We start from the raw sequence: 21690 nt of genomic DNA, 5'->3' as shown, positions 1-21690 counted from the left end.
CTGGGACTCTGGCCAGAATCCCTCGTAGTAAAGACAGCCCTGCTGAATGCTGGAGACTGCAGCTTCTAATGGACACTGGAGCTTTACATTTTTGCATCACTAACTCCAGATTCAACCCATAAGACAGGCATGTCTGTTTAGCTAAATCTAGTCTCAGCTCTACCCTAGCAGCAAGAGGAGCGAGAAAGCAAATATTTGGCTTATTAAACTGCTGTAGTAGGAAGTGAGTTTCTACCTTCCAACTAGACTTAGACAGTGGGGATATTCTCTGGTGGGGGATGAACACTGACAAATGGCAAATACATACTACACTGTCCTATGAATGCCTCAAGCTTCACATACCCCACCCGGTCTGTATTTTACTCCCCCCTCACTCTTCCCACCCCTGGGCTTGCCAGTTGGTTTTCTTATTCAGTCAGTGATATCACAACTCTGATATTTCTTGAGCAATTTTCAGACTCCTCTTCTTCAGGTTAGATCCTACTCCTTCAACCTTCTACATTTATATCTACTTACACCAAATGTGCCAGAGAAGGTGATGGCACCCCACTCCAGTTCGCTTGCCTGGAAAATCCCATGGGTGGAGGAGCCTGGTGGGCTGCAGTCCATGGGGTTGCTAAGAGTCAGACACGACTGAGCGGCTTCACTTTCACTTTTCACTTTCATGCATTGGAGAAGGAAATGGCAACCCACTCCAGTCTTCTTGCCTGGAGAATCCCAGGGGCGGGTCTATGGGGTCCTACAGAGTTGAACACGACTGAAGCGCCTCAGCAGCAGCAGCAGCAACACCAAATGTGCATAATGAGACTTTCTCATTTTTCAAGACTCATCTCAAAAATCACCTCCTCCATGGGCCTTCTCTGATCTTTTAATCAAGATGACTTTCTCCTTCCTTTGTGTTCCCATAGCACTAAAATTTGCACTTCTTTAGTTGCTTTTCTGTGATTCCACCTTAATGTGCTGTTAACTCTGAAATCAGGGATACATTCTATTTATCTTTGCCTCCCCATTGCCTAAACCTAAGGCCTTGTACTTAGTAAGTCACTCAAATTACGATTTGTTAGTTGAAATGTTTCATGCTAAAGCTCTTTCTTGTTGTAGATAATTATGCATATGACCAAATCAAAGACAGCATTGAGTATAAACCATATTGTTATATGTGCTGAATAAAATAACTAAATTTTAAAAATTGTCAACAAATTCACAATATGATACATCATTGACTGTAAGATGCATCCTGATTTTTTCAGATGTAAAAATGTATAAAAAATGTGCACCTTAGAATTTATGAAGGAAGTAGTTATCATTGTTGTTTAATGGTTTAATAGCAATATAATTTTTTCTACAAAGCCATTAGTTATGGATAATTTGCAGTGTATTAAAAAACAGAAATAACTATTTTGAGTTAGACTCTCTCAAAACCCCACAGAATGGATACTTACACTAATCCACTTACGCTTCATTTATTCTTGATGCTTATGCATTTGACAAATGTCTTCTCTGTTATCTGGAACGTTTTCTTTAAATACTATAGTATTTACCATATTACGGTATTCTTTAGGTATATGGCTTGTATCTAAAACTAATGAAGCTTCATTTAAATTACATGATTTGAATGTCAAAGTCCCTACATTTGAGAAGGTGGCTTTTCACTTGTTTTTGTTTATTCTTGCTCTCTCTAATCTGAGATTCTGTTGAGAGGCTTGGGAAAGAAGAACAGGGCTCTGGACTCATGACCTGGGATAGGGAGATGGGAAGCCACAAAGAGGGGACTCTGTGCAAGTGGCTAGACACACAGAAGTTCTGGCTTGGGCAAATTTCCTAGGAGAAACCACCTCACCAAGAGATCCACAAATAGTATATATTTTTCTATGTAAAAAGAAAACGTTGCCCAGAGTGAAATCTGTTGCTTCAAACTCAGATTGACTTAGGTTGCTCTCAATCATACCTCTGACAGCCTCAATTGCACAGATGATAAGAGCTGCAGAGACATTTCAGCTCAATTTATCAAGAGCACAGAAACAGGACAGAGATGAATGATCGGCGATATATTCATTAAAATGAAAAAAATTTTTTAAATGTCCTACTGCTTGCTGTGTGGTTTTTGCATCAAAAATTATGGACAAATGGAAATATTTTAAATTTAATGTTCTCCTTTTCTTCTTCCTCCTTCCCTCCCCATCCCAAGGCCAAATCTAATGGATTCCACTTTTTGCTGTATAAATAAGACAGCGTTGTGCCCAGAGTTCCTCTCCTCCAGAGGTAGGTAAGGGAATTTATCAACCTTGTGTCCATCCCATCCCCCATCCCTCCCACGCGGATACTTAAAATAACTGCGGAGTCATTGTACCAGAGGCTTCCTCAGCCGGCAGAGTTTCGTAACAAGGCAAGTGGGGAATAGGCTCTTCTGGGTGAAAATGAAGCTTCATTGCTTATGTTTTGTTTAACCACAGCCATTTCGTCATTTTGAAAAACCCGAGGCTACTTTGAGGCTTGGTTCTCTTGAAGGTTTCTGTGAATGTTCTCAGTTGACGTATTAGCAAAAGTTCTTTTAGTCAAAATGCCATATACGTTTTGGGAAGCAAAGAAAGCTGTTTTTTTTGTTTGTTTTTTTTTTTGTTTGTTTTTTGTTTTTTTTAAGACAAACGTGTCCTTAAAATATTTCATTATTTAAATTCACTTACAAGTATCTGGACTTTCAGACTGGTATTTATTTTGCTTGATTTCCCATTCACCAGAAACAGAAAACATTAAAGATTGCTCTGCACACTTTCAGGAGCAGCTTTCACAAGGATAATAGCTGTTGACACCGTTTAAATTTGGGAGTAATTTGTTCTTTATGTAACAAAATATTCCAAAAAGCATCAGAGTACAGGAGAGAGTGCACTTGTCAAAAAACAAGGCTTTTAGTATGGGAATAAATTATTTAAATCATGTTGCTTCTCAAAGCCCAGAGGACAAAACTAGGGAAGTGGGGGCCTGGGGATTGAATGAGATTTAAGGTCTCTAGGTTAGAGACCTTTCTCTCAGTTAGAAAACATCTTGGGTGCAATCTGTTATTTTGAGAACATTTAATTGATTTATGGTGAACATATAAGAGTCCATGTGACTTGCTATTTTCAGTTCTATTGATTGCAATGACTTCAAAGAAGTCTGTAGACCAGTTTCTCCAAGTATGATCTCAGATCAGCAGCATAAGTATCTTGTTAGAAATGCAAATTCTCACCCCTACCCAGAACTGATGAGTCAAAACTCTGGAGATGGGGCTTGGCAGTCTGTGTTTTAACAAGGCTTCCAGGGGAGTCTCATGAATGCTAAGCTTTGAGAACTACTGGTCTAAGAATGGTCTTAGCTAAATAATTTTCCTAAAGAATATATCTTTTTCCACCCATACTGATAATTTGAAATTGGCTTACCAGATAAATAACCCTCTTGTCTATCCCTATCAAATGCATCTACAAACAAGTACCACTTGAGAGTATTCAAGTGCATGGAGTTTTAAGTGATCCTTATATGTAGGCATATACTGTTTTGCTATATGTTATTCTAACACTGGTCCATATCACAAATAAACTATTTGGGAAACTCAAGGCAAGCACACCCATTGCAATCTTGAGCATCCAGGTGGATGGAGGCCTTCCTAAAATGTAGCCACTCCCACACATACAGTTTATCCTCTGGTGTTTATGCCTTTGCATATGCTGTTCCCCTTGCCTGGAATACCATTTTTGATTTTTAACCTGTCCTGTTCCTCCTCCTTCAGTCCTGAAGAGGCCTTTCCTCAGCTCCTAAACTGGTATGTTCCTTAGCTTGTCCATAACTTGTAACAACATGCAGTTATATATATATATATATATCTTTGTCTCTCTGTGCACCAGCTTAGATACTACTTGAGTGAAGGGTTGTCTTTAATAACTGTATACCTCAGTACCTAACACAGTACCTGGATCAGATTGGGGCATAATAACATTCTGAATAAATGTATGACTTAAAAACCACATGCCACATATACAAATTGTCAGTGCTCAGAAATAAATTAAAGAATTAACTATGCTCTCAAATATCACCCTTGTGGTATATTTCTCTTCTCCTTTAGATTTTGTTCATTAAAGATTAAAACAGTCCAAAGATTACATTAGCAGTGTATTATGTTTTATATAGAACATTCAGAAGATATGAATGAGGGGTTAATAAACTCCCAGGAGAGCTAATTTCAAAAGACTTTATTTTTTGAAGAACTGTCACACCCCATTGTTTCATTTTATGGAACTGTATTCATCTACCTCAGGCTAAGCATGCATATCAGGAATATTTCACAATTTTAAACAGTGAGAATGGTAATGAATGTTTCAAAAGCAAGTTGAAGGCAGAGGTATTGTGTCAGTTCCTAGTAAGGTGATTGAACGAATAAGGATTAATGCTAATTGTTTGGAAGCTAGATAAAATGCAGGGAAAAACTCAGTAGTCTAATAGGAGCAAAATGAATGGAATAAGCACAATTAGATTAAAAAAATTAATGAAATGATATGAATGACTAAAGAGGGCCAGGTGTTACTGAGGGTCTATTTGCCCACTAAATATGTTGGGGAAGCTGCTATGGTGAATATTTAGAAGAAATTTGCACCACGAGTTGCAAAATACTCACAACTTGGTACTGCATTTCCATTTTTTTTCTTTTGATCCTTCAGTTCTGGTGGATTAGAAGACATCTTTCTCCCCAAATGTGTGTGACCTAACTGGTAAGATGGACTTTTTTTTTTTCATGATGTTGATAATAAATAGTAATGGGTAGGAAGGATTGGCATCCCCATCTCTGAGGTCATTCTGGAAAATCTACTCTTAAACCCAAGACCAGATGTAGAAGGATATCCATTGTCCTTCCTTGAAAGCGTAGTGTTGGTTTAAAAAGATGGCAAATAGAAGCCTGGTGCCAACACGTGGAGGGAAGAAAGCAATTCAATTTTACTATTTCCAGCTCTTCATTGTCAATATTCTTAGGTGACAAACCTGGGGAAGCAAATGGAGGAAGAAGTGATTGTATTAGAAGGGAAGAAGAACGTTCTTGTTGAATGCTGAATAGTAAAGTCTAAGAGTGATTCAATACTCTCTCGTATAGGGCATCACTCAGGGAACTTGTGATGTTTATTGAAATGCAGAATTTTCTTATCCAATACCTGCTGAAAGGCAAAATAATTTCTTAACTCCTTATATCAGAACTAGAGATAGGGACAATTTTATCAAAGATTGGTTTCTAATCTGGACATCAGCATGTCAGATCAAGACGTTTCATCAGCTAGAAATACCTCAGCCTGCTAAGGCAAATGTTGGCTTTAGCTGGATTTCATTGACAGATGAATCTCTCACTGCCACCATGTTTCTTCTCCATTATTTGTGCCCACCTACTCTTAGTAAATCAGGGTACAAACCTGCTCATGGAAGTCAAATGTCACTGTGTGCTCATCAGTATCATCTCCCACGCTCTTTCTCACACCCTAACCTAGACATACCAGGGGATCTGGGGTTGAATATTAGCACACAGTGTTTGACCTGGGTCCTAACATAATGTTTTGAAACATAGAACCAAAGGTTTACATATAGAGTTGAGGTCCATGTATTAGTTATCAAAGAAGAAGTTGTAGAAAGGGTGGATTCATACTTCCAGGGTTAGAGAGAAGAGATTTTATTTTCATTTGATTGCCCTAAATGTGATCTCATCCAAAAAAAAAATTGCTACCAAGAACCTGTAAAATAAAAAGCCTGTTTGTAGGAGTGTGTAAAATCAGATGGGTTTACTATTTAGGATTTGATCTCACCAAAACATGGAAGCTCAATGACTTTAAGGAATTTAGAATTTGACTTATTCTGTAGTCTAACCTTCCTGATACACTATAAATGCATTTTCTTTGATGGGTTTATTCCTTCAGCTGTTTTGAGTTTAATTGGGGTCCTCTGTATAAACCATGGACAGCTTTGGGAAATGTGGTTGTTATTTATAGAACACCACAAGCCTACACTGTACTTTCAATAGAGCTTAAATTGGACTGAATCTCTCATGCTATCAGCTCTGGGTTCTTTTTGGAGTGAGGGAAAAAACTCATTGCATTTTTTTTCTCTGTGTTTGTAACATTAGAAAGTGGAAAGAAGCTCTAAAATGCATTATGATTTAATGAAAGAAGTGGGAGAAAAAGAAAGGAAATAAGATAGAATAATGGAGTTTTGAGCTTTTTTTCCCTAAGAAAATGCAATACTACTAAATTACACAGATCAAAATTGTTACAACAGACTCCTGTGTGAGAAAACTGGAGACTAGGGAACAGCCAGACGGCCAGCTGCGAGAGTGCTTCCTTTTGGAGAATTTGGAAGGCCAAGAGGAAAAAATGAGTTATATGGAGCTGTGAGATATGTTTGTGGATGTGGGGGATGAAAGATCTAGGAAGAACAAGGATACAGCATTAGGCTGTGGGAACATCAGGGAAATAAGGCACAGTGGAGTCATAAGTGGGCAAAGAGAAAAAGGGAAGCATGAAGAGGAAAGCACCAAGGGAAGAGGTGGGCGAGGAGGAGGAGGTAATGATGGAACTTATCCACAGACCGCAGTTGTGACTATGAAGGCCTTTGAATCATCAGTACAAGGGCACGTTCTCTGCAGAGTCAGAGACAAGGGAGCATGTGCTTCAAATATACAAATAAGCCTTGAATCATGACAGGTTTCTACTTGGCAAGTCCTAGTTGGATATTTCCATGTATACCTGGATGGGACTGTCAGGCAGGGCTAGAATGAGCTGAGGATCAGAAAGAAATGAAGACCACCAGGCCTGAAGCCTCAGCTCTGTTATGGCAGAATTTTCTTGCTCCCCATTGAAAATTTTTGACAAGCCTCTAAAATATTGCTCCATTTTCCAAGAGTGTCTGGGAAATACTATAACAAAAGCACTGTAATCCATCTGATATGAGGCTCCAGAGAAACCTTAACAAATGTCTGTTTGGGAGAGAATGAAGATTAAAAACTATGTTCAAGGCCTTAATTAAACATCCTGTTAATTTTATGAATTCTAGGTTTTAAATATGAAACCACTGGACTTGTAATGATAACTGACTTGAGGAAACACTGTACTTTACTTTCTATGAAGCAGGATGATTATCATAACCCTCTGCTTTATCTCCCCTGCCCCCCAAATAGGCATGCTTGTTAACACTGAGGAGACTTCTGGCATTCTGCACAACCATATGTAGGCAGATTAATTTTCAGAGCAGTCTTCAGAAGAGGAAATCTGATGAGCTTGGGACATGTATCATTACAAAAACTTGGACCTGGTGTTTATCATAATTATTTGTTAACTTTCTTCTTCTCTCCCTCCCTTGATTCCTTCCCCATACCTAGAGATTCAGAATCTCCAGTGATGCATCTCAGGCATTTGGATTTTGTAAACACTCCTGTCATCCTAATGCAGTCAACCCAGTACTGGTTTTGTGAATACCTTAGAGATTTCCAGTGTTCCTAGAGGTTTCAAAACAGGACCTGCCTTCTGTGTAGGTAGCTAATCATAGGTGACTTTAAAGGCAAAGAAAGCACACTCCTGCCTCCAGATATCTCACATATCCTTGAGTTGATTTTTAAAATGCTTCTGACAGTGGAGAAGGCCTTTCAATTCACATCATGATAAATAGATTTCTTTTTTTCTCTTAACATGTCTAAGGTGTAAATGATTCATAAAAGATCAACTAGGAAGAACAAGGTGAATAAGGAAGAGTAAGAAGTCACCTAATGTACAATGATGGACAAAGGAGGCATCATCTTCCAGAGAGAATGGGCAGATTTGGTACAGTCTTCCCAAGGGTTGCTAAGGGTTGCTAAGGGTTGAGCTTACTCAAAACCCAAAGGTTTATTTTTAAATAGATGAGAGATGTTATAATAAGTCCAAGGGACACATACTTGGAAAAGTTAACAGTAAGGACACTTTGCTGTTAGTTGTGTTAGTCCAACAATTTTCTAAGACCTTAACAGAAAGCCAGGAAAACAAAATTCTTAAGATTACTCTCTCCAAAATGACTATCTTGGACATGGCACAAATGCCCAGTGCATACCCGCAAGATGAATAAAAGATGAATTCATTGGAGAAGGCTTAGAGATGGATAGATGACATTTACATAATGATGTAAATTTGTACATAATGATGGAGAGTAGTTCATTTCTTTGAAAGCTGATAATGCCAGCACTTATGAAAGAAGTAGTTTCATGTTAATTTTGAGTTCTTCAAATTTGGACAGTTTTTTCAAAGGATAAAGACATACTTTCTACTCTTAGAAAGATCACAGAATTAGACAGCAATCATGTTCCTTTTTTTCCTAGGATCTGGGTGCTTTTCATCATTGCCAAACCCTAAAATTGAAAATCCTATAAAAATGAATTTTAATATTTTACTGCAAATTGCCATGCCATAGATGAATTCCAATTAGCCTTCTTTTTCTACTTTATAATTAGGAAATAGAACTGTGGGTGGGGGGAAGGGGGGCATAATTCTGGGTGGTTGCCAGGAAAAAAAAAAAGTGTTCAAATTTATATTGAGCACAGATTTACATAGTTTTACCATCTGTCTTCAATGACTTAGATCTAGCCTTGCTTCAGGAAGGGGGGCTATGTCAGGTAACTCTTAAAAGGTGTTTCCAGAGTTTTGATTATCTCTTAATCAGGTCCTTTACGTAAGTAAACGTTAGAAAAAACGGAGTGAGGAAGACTTGGGGAGGACTGGAAAACTGTCTTCAGATATGCAAAAGGCTGGCAAGTAGAAGAGGAAATACTCTGCCTTAGCTCTAGAGGACTGAGCAACAATGCAAAGTTTTCAGTTACACAAAAGAGTGGCTTTTCTCAATTCAAGTAGGAAATAAGTAAAAGAGACTGTTGTGCTGATATTCAGCTCTTTTTTTCTGGAATTCTATAAGCAAGATCTGATGGTTATCTGTCAGTGATGTTGTAGAAAAGTGCAATGTTTGGGAGACGCAGCTGGGTGACCTTTCAGGTTACTTGTGAACTAATGCTGGGAGGAGATCAACCCTGGGATTTCTTTGGAAGGAATGATGCTAAAGCTGAAACTCCAGTACTTTGGCCACCTCATGCGAAGAGTTGACTCATTGGAAAAGACTCTGATGCTGGGAGGGATTGGGAGCAGGAGGAGAAGGGGACCACAGAGGATGAGATGGCTGGATGGCATCACCAACTCGATGGACGTGAGTCTGAGTGAGCTCCAGGAGTTGGTGATGGACAGGGAGGCCTGGCGTGCTGTGGTTCATGGGGTCACAGAGAGTCGGACATGACTGAGCAACTGAACTGAACTGAACTGACTGAATGCTGGGAGGGAAGGCAAGGGCCTGTGATATTAGGCTGGGTTGCACCATAAGTAGACTCTCAGGGAAGGATTTAAATCCAAGTGATTTATTGTGGAGGTGATCCCAGGAAGTATCAGCAGGATGGTAGGGAGGCAAGTCTTGCTAGGAAATCTGGAACAGATTTCAGAATTGTCCTCCTCAAGGGGTAAGTGAGCAGGGGCATCTATCTTTCATTCTCATCCCTGGCTGCACACTGTTCTGGGGGACATTAAATCCCCAGTACCCGTGGTCTGCCCTGTTCAGGTGGAAAATCATGGGTCCTTGCAGTGGAATGCTGTGGGCAAGCATGGATATGACTGGAGCATGATGGAATCTGCTATAGTTGTTGAGCCCTGGCTCTGGAGTTAGGCTGATCTTGCTTTGGTGCTTACTTCTCCTTTTCAGTGGCTCTTTGACTTTAGATGATTTATGTAGCCTCTTTGCATATATTCCTCATCAACAAGTCAGAGATGACATAGATACCACATAGAGTGATTGTTGAAATTCAGTAAAATAACAAATTTAAAGCACTTAATGTTTGTGTGTGCTCAGCTGCTTCAGTCGTGTCCAACTCTTTGGAACCCCATGAAATGTAGCCTGCCAAGCTCCTCTGTCCATGGGATTTTCCAGGCAAGAATATTGGAGTGGGTTGCCATTTCCTCCTCCGGGGGATCTTCCTGACCCAAGAATCAAACCCATGTCTCCTGTGGCTCCTGCACTGCAGGCAGATTCCTTACCACTGAGCCATCGAAGGACCTAAAAAAAGGTAGCTTTGGTTATTATAAGAATAAATCTTGCTTCTCAGATCTAAATTGAGCTCATTCCCCAAATAGTAAGACATTATAATCTTACATGCTGGCAAAAGATTTTACAGGTAATACAAATGCTAAAGAAAGAAAATTTAAACTACTATAGAATTTAGTCAGAAATTATTTTTCTTTCTTCATATAGCAACTAATAAGTCATATTTATTGACTATCAAGTAAATGTCATGCACTACTAAATTCACAAAGAACGTCGATGCCTATTTATTCCTCAAAACTTGGCTTAAGCAGCATTTTCTCTAGGCTATCACCTTTGTAGCTGCAAAGGATAGAATTATTTACAGCTAGACTGGAATACTGACTGATACTGACTCTTGCCCAAGATAAGGGCAGTGGGCTAATGATGTGTAACATGCTGTTTGAAGTTGGAACCTCCCCTAGCAGCACCTAAGACTGGTTTAATTTTTTTCTTCTAGCTTTATTGAGATAAAATTGACATATAGTGTTGTATAAGTTTAAGGTCTAAAACATAAGATTTAATATGTGTCTATATCGTGAAATGATTACAATAAGTTTAATTATATCCACCACCTCATGTAGTTTTTTTTTTCTTGTGATTAGAACTTTTAGGACCTATTCTCTTAGAAGTTTTCAAATATGCAATACAGTATTTTTAACTATAGTCATCATGCTTTACATTACATCCCCAGAACTTCAATTTATTTTATAACTGAAAGTATCTACTTTTGACCACCTTCACCCAGGCCCCCTTCCACCTCTACAGCTCCCTGCCTCTGGCAACCACCAATCTGTTCCCTGTTTCTATGAGATCAATTTTACTAGATTATATGTATTAGTGAGGTCATATGGTATTTTTTTTCTGACTTATTTCATTTAGCACAATGCCCTCATCCACATTGTTGCAAATGGCAAGATTTTATTGTTGTAATGGCTGAATAATATTCATATATATATGTGTGTGTGTGTGTGTGTGTGTGTGTGTGTGTGTGTGTGTGTGTGTTCACAGTTGCCTCAGTCATGTCCGGCTCTTTGTGACCCTATGGACTGTAGCCCGCCAGGCTCCTCGCTCCATGGGATTCACCAGACAAGAATACTGGAGTGGATTACCATGCCCTCCTCCGGGGATCTTCCTGACCCAGTGATTGAACCCCTCTTCTGCGTCTCCTGCATTGCAGGCGGATTCTTTACCACTGAGCCACCAGGGAAGCCTATATATATATAAATATCTCAAAACATCTTTATCCATTCATGTGGATGGGCACTTAGGCATTTTCTTGTCTTGGCTATTATAAATAATGCTGCAATGAACACATAGGTGCAGATACCTTTTTGAGACAGTGATTTTATTTCTTTTGGATATATACCCAGAAGTGGAATTGCTGGATCATAAAGTAGTCCTATTGTTATTTTTAACAGTTACTTAATTTTTAGAGAAGTCTGTGCCTTTATTGGCCAAGCAGGCTTCTTGAAGAGGTTGAAGCTGGAGAAGTGGGAGCCTCTGGTGCCTGAGCAGCTCATGCTTCACAGGCTGGTAGGTCATTGAGAGCCTGCCTGCACAGTGTCCAGTCATCCCAGGCTTGATTTCCACCTGGGTGAACGTCTTGCTGTTGTAGCCGCCTGCCATCTTGGACAGGATGATCATGTCCCACAGGTGTGTCATCACAACCTTAGGCTTCTCCGTGGGCGGCGCCTCATTCTGGCCTTGTGCAGGCACTTCAGCCATGGGATGCTGCTTCCTCCACAGGCCCAGTTCAGCCATGGTTGCTGCCAGGCACTTCACACTTGCATCAGCGGCTTGTAGGACTTGTCCAGCAACTGGTCGAGGTCCACGCCTGAAATAGGTGGACTTGTGCAAGGTCTGCTTCTTTCCCTTCACTTCTGCCACCTTGTCAGTTATTGGAAAATGTTGGTAGTCCATTTTAAATTTTTTTAGGAACTTCCATACTGTTTTCCATCGTGCTGTATCAATTTAGATTACCACCAACAGTGTGCAAGGGTTCCCTTTTCTCTGCCTCCTTGCCAACATTTTTATTTCTTATCTTTTTGATGATAGCCAGTGTAACAGATGTGAGGTGTTTTTTTTGTGGTTTGGAATTGCATTTCTCTGCTAATTAGTGACATTGAGAACCTTTTCATGGGCCTTGGTATGTATGTCTTCTTTGGCAAAATGTATATTTGGGTCCCTCACCCAATTTTTTTTTTTTTGCATTTCTTATTCTTGGGGACGGTCTTGATTCCTGTCTCCTGTACAGTGTCACATACCTCCATCCATAGTTCATCAGACACTCTATCAGATCTAGTCCCTTAAATCTATTTCTCACTTCTACTGTATAGTCATAAGGGATTTGGTTTAGGTCATACCTGAATGGTCTAGTGGTTTTCTCCACTTTCTTCAATTTCAGTCTAAGTTTGGCAATAAGGATTTCATGATCTGAGCCACAGTCAGCTCCTTGTCTTATTTTTTGCTGACTGTATAGAGCTTTTCCATCTTTGGCTGCAAAGAATATAATCTATCTGATTTCAGTGTCGACCATCTGGTGATGTCCATGTGTAGGGTCTTCTCTTGTGTTGTTGGAAGAGGGTGTTTGCTATGACCACTGCGTTCTCTTGACAGAACTCTGTTAGCCTTTGCCCTGCTTGATTCTGTACTCCAAGGCCAAATTTGCCTGTTATTTCAGGTGTTTCTTGGCTTCCTAGTCCCCTGTAATTAAAAGGACATCTTTTTTGGGTGTTAGTTCTAGAAGGTCTTGTAGGTCTTCATTGAACTGTTCAACTTCAGCTTCTTCAGCGTTACTGGTCAGAGCATAGACTTGGATTACCGTGATATTGAATGGTTTGCCTTGGAGACGAACAGAGATCATTCTGTTGTTTTTGAGATTGAATCCAAGTACTGCATTTCAGACTCTTTTGTTGACTATGATGGCTACTCCATTTCTTCTGAGGGATTCCTGCCCACAGTAGTAGATATAATGGTCATTTGAGTTAAATTGACCCATTCCAGTCGATCTTAGTTTACTGATTCCTAGAATGTCGATGTTCACTCTTGCCATCTCTTGTTTGAGCACTTCCAATTTGCCTTGATTCATGGACCTAACATTACAGGTTCCTGTGCAATATTGCTCTTTGTAGCATTGAACCCTGCTTCCATCACCAGTCTCATTCACAACTGGGTGTTCTTTTTGCTTTGGCTCCATCCCTTCATTCTTTCTGGAATTATTTCTCCACTGATCTCTAGTAGCATATTGGGCACCTACCGACCTGGGAAGTTCATCTTTCAGTGTCCTATCTTTTTGCCTTTTCATACTGTTCACAGGGTTCTCAAGGCAAGAGTACTGAAGTCGTTTGCCATTCGCTTCTCTAGTGGACCACATTCTGTCAGACCTCTCCACCATGACCCGGCCATCCTGAGTAGCCCCACACGGCATGGCTCAGCTTCATTGAGTTAGACAAGGCTGTGATCCACGTGATCAGATTGGCTAGTTGTCTGTGACTGTAGTTTCAGTCTGTCAGCCCTCTGATCCCCTCTCTCAGTGCCTACCATCTTACTTGGGTTTCTCTTACCTTGGACATGGGGTCTCTCTTCACAGCTGCTGCGGCAAAGCATAGCCACTGCTCCTTACCTCTGATGTAGGTTAGCTCCTCTTGGCCACCGCCCCTGCCCTCTGGCTTGGGGTAGCTCCTCTCGTACTATGCCAAAGGCTTTGACTGTGTAGATCACAATAAACTGTGGAAAATTTTTCAAGAGATGGGTATACCAGACCACCTGACCTGCCTCTTGAGAAATCTGTATGCAGGTCAGGAAGCAACAGTTAGAACTGGACATGGAACAACAGACTGGATCCAAACAGGAAAAGGAGTACATCAAAGCTGTATATTGTCACCCTGATTATTTAACTTATATGCAGAGTACATCATGAGAAATGCTGGGCTGGATGAAGCACAAGCTGGAATCTAGATTGCTGGGAGAAATATCAATAACCTCAAGATATGCAGACAATACCACCCTTATGGCAGAAACTGAGGAAGAATTAAAGAGCCTCTTGATGAAAGTGAAAGAGGAGAGTGAAAAAGTTGGCTTAAAGCTCACCATTCAGAAAACTGAGATCATTGCATCTGGTCCCATCACTTCATGGCAAATAGATGGGGCAATGGTGGAAACAGTGGCTGACTTTATTTTTCTGGGCTCCAAGATTGCTGCAGTTGGTGATTCCAGCCATGGAATTAAAAGATGCTTACTCCTTGGAAGGAAAGTTATGACCAGCCTAGACAACATATTAAAAAGCAGTGACATTACTTTGCCAACAAAGGTCCGTCTAGTCAAGGCTATAGTTTTTCCAGTGGTCATATATGGATGTGAGAGTTGGACTATAAAGAAAGCTGAGCGCTGAAGAATTGATGCTTTTGAACTGTGGTGTTGGAGAAGACTCCTGAGAGTCCCTTGGACTGCAAGGAGATCCAACCAGTCCATCCTAAAGGAGATCAGTCCTGGTTGTTCATTTGAAGAACTAATGTTGAAGCTGAAACTCCAATACTTGGCCACCTGATGCAAAGAGCTGACTCATTTGAAAAGACAGTGATGCTGGGAAAGATTGAGGGTAGGAGGAGAAGGGGACGACAGAGGATGAGATGGTTGGATGGCATCACTGACTCGATGGATGTAGGTTTGGGTCTACTCTGGGAGTTGTTGATGGACAGGGACGCCTGGCATGCTGTGGTTCATGGGGTTGCAAAGAGTTGGACACGACTGAGCAACTCAACTGAACTGAACCCAATTTTTAATCGAATTGTTTTGCTTTTGCTGTTTAATTATATGAGTTCCCTATATATTTTGGATATTAATCCCTTATCATGTGTATAGCTTGCAAATAGTTTTTTTTTTCATTCTGTAAGTGGCCTTTTCATTTTGTTAATTGTTTCCTTTGTTATGCAGAAGCTTTTTAATTTGATGTGGTCCCACTTCTTTATTTCTTACTTTCCTAACTGTGCATATCTAAGAAGTCATTGCCAAGATCAATATTAAGGAACTTTCCCCCTGTGTTTTCTTCTAGGAGTTTTATGGTTTCTGACTTTACATTTGCCTTTAATCTATTTCCCATTAATTTTTGTGAGCACTGTAAGGTAGGGATCTAGCTTCATTCTTTTGCATGCAAATATCCAATTTCCCACCATTATTTATTGAAGAAACTGTCTTTCTTCCATTGAGTATTGTTAGCTCCCCTGTCAAATATTGGTTATTTGCATATGCAAAAGCTTACTTCTGGGCTCTCAATTTTGTTCCATTGATACATGTCTTTTTTGTGCCAACACTATACCATTTTGCTTATTATAGCATTGTAATGTTGTTTGAAATCAGGAAATTTAATGCCTCCAGCTTTGTTCTTCTTCCTCAGGATTGCCTTGGCTATTCTGAGTCTTTTCTTGTTGATTGAATTTGCTATTTCTGTAAAAAAAAAAAAAAAGCCATTGGACTCTTGATAGGGATTGCATTCAACCTATAAATGGTTTTGGATAGTATGAACATTTTAACAACATTAATCTTACAGTCCATGAACACAGAATATCATCCCATTTATTTGTGTTTTCTTCAGTTTCTTTAATCAGTGTCTTATAGTTTTCAGTGTGGAGATCTTTCACCAATTTGGTTAGATTTATTCCTAAGCATTTTATTGTTTCTGATGCAATTGTAAATGAGATTGTTCTTTGTTTCTTTATCAGATAATTTGTTATTACTGTATAGAAGTGTATATTGTACAGAAGCACTAATGATTTTTGAATATTGATTTTTTTTATCCTGCAGTTTTACTCAATTTTTTGATTAGATATAACAATATTTTGGCAGAATTTTTAGAATTTTCTATATATAAAATCATGTCATCTAGCAATGGAAAAAGTTTTACTTCTTCCTTTTTGGTTATGATGCCTTTTATTTATTTTATTTCTTGTCTGATTGTTCCAGCATAGGAGTGGTGAGAGTGGGTTCAGTTCAGTCGTTCAGTCGTTCAGTCATGTCCGACTCTTTGTGACCCCATGAATCGCAGCACGCCAGGCCTCCCTGTCCATCACCAACTCCCGGAGTTCACTCAGACACACATCCATCGAGTCAGTGATACCATCCAGCCATCTCATCCTCTGTCGCCCCCTTCTCCTCCTGCCCCCAATCCCTCCCAGCATCAGAGTCTTTTCCAATGAGTCAATTCTTTGCATGAGGTGGCCAAAGTACTGGAGTTTCAGCTTTAGCATCATTCCTTCCAAACAAATCCCAGGGCTGATCTCCTTCAGAATGGATTGGTTGGATCTCCTTGCAGTCCAAGGGACTCTCAAGAGTCTTCTCCAACACCACAGTTCAAAAGCATCAATTCTTTGGTGCTCAGCCTTCTTCACAGTCCAACTCTCACATCCATACATGACTACTGGAAAAACCATATACCCTTGTCTTATTCCTGATCTAGGGCCAGTTTATTGACATTTTACAGCTGGTGTAGCTAGTTTGACAGTCTGGCTTGGTAATGCGACCAGAAGGTCATGGAAAAATATGCTGGAACCTTTTAGGCAGCTCTCCCTACATAAAGACTCATTGCACAGATCTTTCACATCCTTGGGTGAATAAGAAGGATCATGGAGAGCTGTGTTTGGAAGGCTCTTGGGAGTTTTGTATGTTCAATTATCTAGTCCTGTTGTAGTCCTTGATGGAGCACTAATCCCACCAGGTTATATTTAGCTGTCTACCTATATGTTTCCCACTAGATGTGAGAGTTTTTGACAGCAAGAACCCTGTGTGCATATGGTTTACTATTGTATCCTTCATACTGAAAGCATTGCATGAAACACCCTGAATAGTCAAAAATGTTTGTTGGATAAAATGAGTGAATGAAGTAGTAGTTGACATAGAAAAGGCAACTTAACTTAACTTTCATTAACTTAAATCCATAAACGTTATTTAATGCTTTTTATGTGCAAAACATTGTGACAGTTTTTTTCAATATTTTATCTTTAAAAATTCTGTATAAATTTTTATAGTAACTATAGTTTATTCATGCTGCTAAGTCACTTCAGTCATGTCCAACTCTGTGTGACCCCATAGATGGCAGCCCACCAGGCTCCCCCATCCCTGGGATTCTCCAGGCAAGAACACTGGAGTGGGTTGTCATTTCCTTCTCCATGCATGAAAGTGAAAAGTGAAAGCGAGTCGCTCAGTCATGTCCGACTCTTAGTGACCCCATGGACTGCAGCCTACCAAGCTCCTCCACCCATGGGATTTTCCAGGCAAGAGTACTAGAGTGGGGTGCCATTGCCTTCTCCGATAGTTTATTCATAGTATGTATTTAATAATTGCAGTATATAAGGTCTATTTCCATTGTATATTGACTCTGCATGTTTTCTTTTCCCCTTGTGTGCCTTGTTGCCCTTGAGTATTTGCTGTTCATTGTACCTGGAAATTACCTGTAAGAATAACTTAAGTCATAGATTAACTTCCTACAGAATAACTTGGATTTGTTTCTACCAGATGCCTGAAGTTACTATCAGTGTAGGTTCCCTTTAATCCAAGCTCAGTTTTTAAGTTCCCTGAACTACAAAAATGACAGGGTTCCAGGCTGAAAGAACACTTACCCTTCCTTGAGAGTGTAGCCCTTTGAGGTCATAGCTTTTTGTAGGGAGAGTCTCCTAATGGACTTCCTGTCTTCTGTGGGGAAAAGTGTAGTTATCTAAGATTTTGCAAATAATTGTAGTGAGGGAAAGAGGTGAACCCAAATAACTATAAGACAGACAATACTAATCTTTCTGCCATCATCTTCAATTTTCTGTGTCTCCTATCTCACTCAAATCATTTGACTCTCTTATTCTTCCTCATGCATACTTGCTATTTTTTCTGACCCTTTTCTCCCAAAGCTTTGTATAGCTCATGCCTGCCAATTTCTGCTGTTTTTCTTCCTTCCTGACACTATAAGGAGCTTTTGTTTTGTTTTGTTTTTACTATTTCACATTTATTAGCATCTCTACTACTGAGTGGGAAAAATGTAAAAGGAGAGAAATCTCAAATTAATTCACTTTAGTGAAATTAGTAAGCCCGATGAGAAAAAGTAATAGTAGAGGAAATTAAAACTAACATTTGAAAATAAACTTAGATTTTCTATGATGAACTGAAAACTAAGAAGCCTGAGATTTGGCCCTGTTCTTACCACTGTCCCTTAAGATGGACTAGCTTCTTCTTTTGCAAAATAAGTGAGTTAGGTTTCTAAAGGCATTTTCAGCTCAAAAATTGCCTGATTAAACAACTCATATTATTTCTTAGTGCTACAGGATGGATAACATCAAGTATTTTCAATGGTTTCATAATCTAAAAATCCATTTCTGTGAAAGCTTCTCTCAGGTATTAATGTTTTAGGATTATATAAAAATCTTGAACTACTGCATTCACAGTTTTCAGGACTTATGAATGTTCTAAGTCAGAGATTTTTAAAGAATAGTGTATATCTGAACCAACCAAGGAGTTTTTCCAAAATGCTCATGCTTGGGCTCTGCCCTTCTAGACCTACTGAAATCAGAACCACATGAGTGCCTTTTCAAGCCTCTGTTTACATCAAGTTTTTAACTATTCCTTTGATCGAAGCATGTCACATGGCCAGGCCCAAAGGCAGTGGGAGAGAGCACTATGAAAGGACATCAATACAAGGAATTAAAAGCTAGAACTATTAGTGCAATCAATTTACCACAATCTACCATATATTTGGGCTTCCCTGGTGGCTCAGATGGTAAAGAAGCTGTTTGCAATGCAGGAGACCCAGATTCGATCCCCGAATTGGGAAGATCCCCTGAAGAAGGGAATGGCTACCCACTCTAGTATTCTTACCTGGAGAATTCCATGGACAGAAGAGCCTGGCAGGCTACAGTCTATGGAACTGCAGAGTCAGACATGACTGGGCAACTAATACACACATACCATATATTTATTGAGAACATGTGACCCAGCACAGTATTCACGCACATAGTATATATACCACAGGAATCTATTGCTAATAGTATGGCAAACAGTTGAGAAGCATTGCCTTTTGTTGTCCCTGTTATTCTCTGATTAATGGTTCCTTGAAGGTACCCTTTTGGAAACCAGCTGTCACTGATAATGGTATTGGCAGAGACTATGATGATTTCCTGACAACCAGTGCTTTCCCCTCCTCCTTCCCAATGTAGACTCTGTTTTCTGTGATGTGGGCAAAGTTTTACACATCACTTTCATTTTTCAGAGAATAAATTTGACTGAGTGGAAATATTTTTAGATTTTATAGAAACTAATGAATTCAGCTGTCTTTTTACCAACCCTCCTCTCTCCATCCCTCTCTACTTTTCATGTGTTTACTTTATATTAGTTCATACATTTTTCTCTGTGTGTGTATTTATTATGGAAACATGGATTATTAAGATAAAGTTTGTTAACAAATGTACAGTTGTAGTGTCTTCAATTGTTTTGAAGTGTGTTGGTTGCATTGCAAGAAAGGCCTTTGCCAAGTGAATCAGTATTAGACAATGTTGCTAATATAATATAATGGTATCTGAGTACTTGATGCTTGTTAATTTGTTGCAAATGAAGATAACTGAATGAAGATAAGGATGACGTAAATTTGTTCCCTTTGGTGCATCAGAAGTATGGAACTTCTCTGAAGGGTTTAGTTTCAATTTCACGTTTATAACACTTACTATTCTTTTCTGACATTAACAAAAAATTGAAGTATATTTAACTTAAAATATTATTGATGTATTAATTTCAGTAGTGGAACATAGTAATTCAATATTTTTACAGATTATATTCCATACAAAGTTATTATAAAATAATGACTATATTCTTTGTGTTGTACAATACATCCTTGTCACTTATTTTTTTATACCTAGTAGTTTGTTCCTCTTAATCCTCTTCACCTGTTCTGCCTCTATCCTTACCTTTCTGGTAACCTCTACTTTGTTCTCTGTATCTGTAAGTCTGTTTCTGTTTTGGTATATTTGTTCATTTTGTATTTTATATTCCACACAGTGAAATAAAGTCAGACAGAGAAAGACAGGTACTGTGTGTTTTCACTTATATCTGACAATCATATTAAAGGTAATTTCATTCATTAAGTCCTGAAATGATCATGTTGTGTTGTTCAGTCACTCAATCATGTCTGATTCTTTGCGCTCCCATGGCCTGCAGCACGCCAGGCTTCCTTGTCCTTCACCATCTCCCAGAGCTTGCTCAAATTCATGTCCATTGAGGCGGTGATGCCATCCAACCATCTCATCCTCTGTCATCCCCTTTTCCTCCTGCCTTCAATCTTTCCCAGCATCAGGGTCTTTCCCAATGTGTCAGCTCTTTGCATCAGGTGGCCAAAGTATTGGAGTTTCAGTTTCAGCATCAGTCCTTCCAATGTGTATTCAGGGTTGATTTTCTTTAGGATTGACTGGTTTGATCTTGCTGTCCAAGAGACTCTCAAGAGTCTTCTCCAGCACCTCAATTTGAAAGCATCAATTCTTTGGTGCTCAGCCTTCTTTATGGTCCAACTCTCACATCTGTACATGACTACTGGAAAACCATAGCCTTGACTATGGCCTATGGTCATGAACAAATCACAAAAGAAAAAGAAATAACCCACAAATGATTAATATATTGATGTATTAAATGATAAAATATATTTTAAAAGATGGTAAAGTAATGAGATAATGGTTTTGATTGTGAAATTAGGAGGCTGATCCAAGATAACACTCCAGTTAGTCACTAGTGCTCTTGGAAAGGCATGTTTATACATTGCTTATGGGAAGATATAATGGGACAATCTTTTTGTAAAACAATTTGGCAAATGTACTGAGAATCTTAAGTTCCTACCCTTTCATTGAGGCATTTAACTTCTAAGAATCTATCCTAAGGAAACAATTGGATAGCCAGGCAAAGTTTTAGAGAAGAAGATTTTTCAAGATTTGTCCTTCAACAAAAGAGGCAAGAATATACAATGGAGAAAAAACAGTTTCTTCAGCAAGTGGTGTTGGGAAAGCTGGACAGTGAAGTTAGAACACATCCTCACACCAAACACAAAAATAAACTCAAAATGTCTTAAAGATGTAAATATAAGATGAAAAGTGAAAGAGTCACTCAGTTGTGTCCAACTCTTTGGGACCCCATGAACTGTAGCCCACCAGGCTCAGTTATCCATGGAATTTTCCAGGCAAGAACCATTCCCTTCTGTAGGGGATCTTCCCAACCCAGGGAATGAACCCAGATATCCTGCATTGCAGGCCGATTCTTTTACCATCTGAGCCACCAGGAAAGCTGAAATATAAGATATGACACCATAAAATTCCTAGAACAGAATACAGACAATACATTCTCTGACATAAATCATAGCAGTGTTTTCTTAGATCCCAAGGCAATAGAAATAAAGCAAAAATAAATAAATGGGACCTAGTCAAATTTATAAGCTTTTGTGTAGCAGAGGAAACCATAAACAAAACAAAATGACAACCAATGGATGGGGATACATTTGAACAAGGGCTTAATTTCCAAAATATACAAGTAGCTCAT

At 39.2% G+C, this 21690-nt stretch overlaps 1 protein-coding gene across 1 annotated transcript; it reads right to left on the bottom strand.

Moving 5' to 3' along the window:
- Positions 1–11568: 11568 nt before the first annotated feature.
- Positions 11569–12066, bottom strand: LOC101105635 (uncharacterized). The gene has a single exon (XM_012107751.1). The coding sequence runs from the start codon at positions 12064–12066 to the stop codon at positions 11569–11571; it is 498 nt and encodes a 165-aa protein (XP_011963141.1).
- Positions 12067–21690: the final 9624 nt, after the last annotated feature.

This window comes from Ovis aries, chromosome X (assembly GCF_016772045.2).
Source record: "Ovis aries strain OAR_USU_Benz2616 breed Rambouillet chromosome X, ARS-UI_Ramb_v3.0, whole genome shotgun sequence".
Lineage (NCBI taxonomy): Eukaryota > Metazoa > Chordata > Mammalia > Artiodactyla > Bovidae > Ovis > Ovis aries.
The sequence above is the reverse complement of the archived record's forward strand: the minus strand, read 5'-3'. Positions and strand labels throughout refer to the sequence as shown.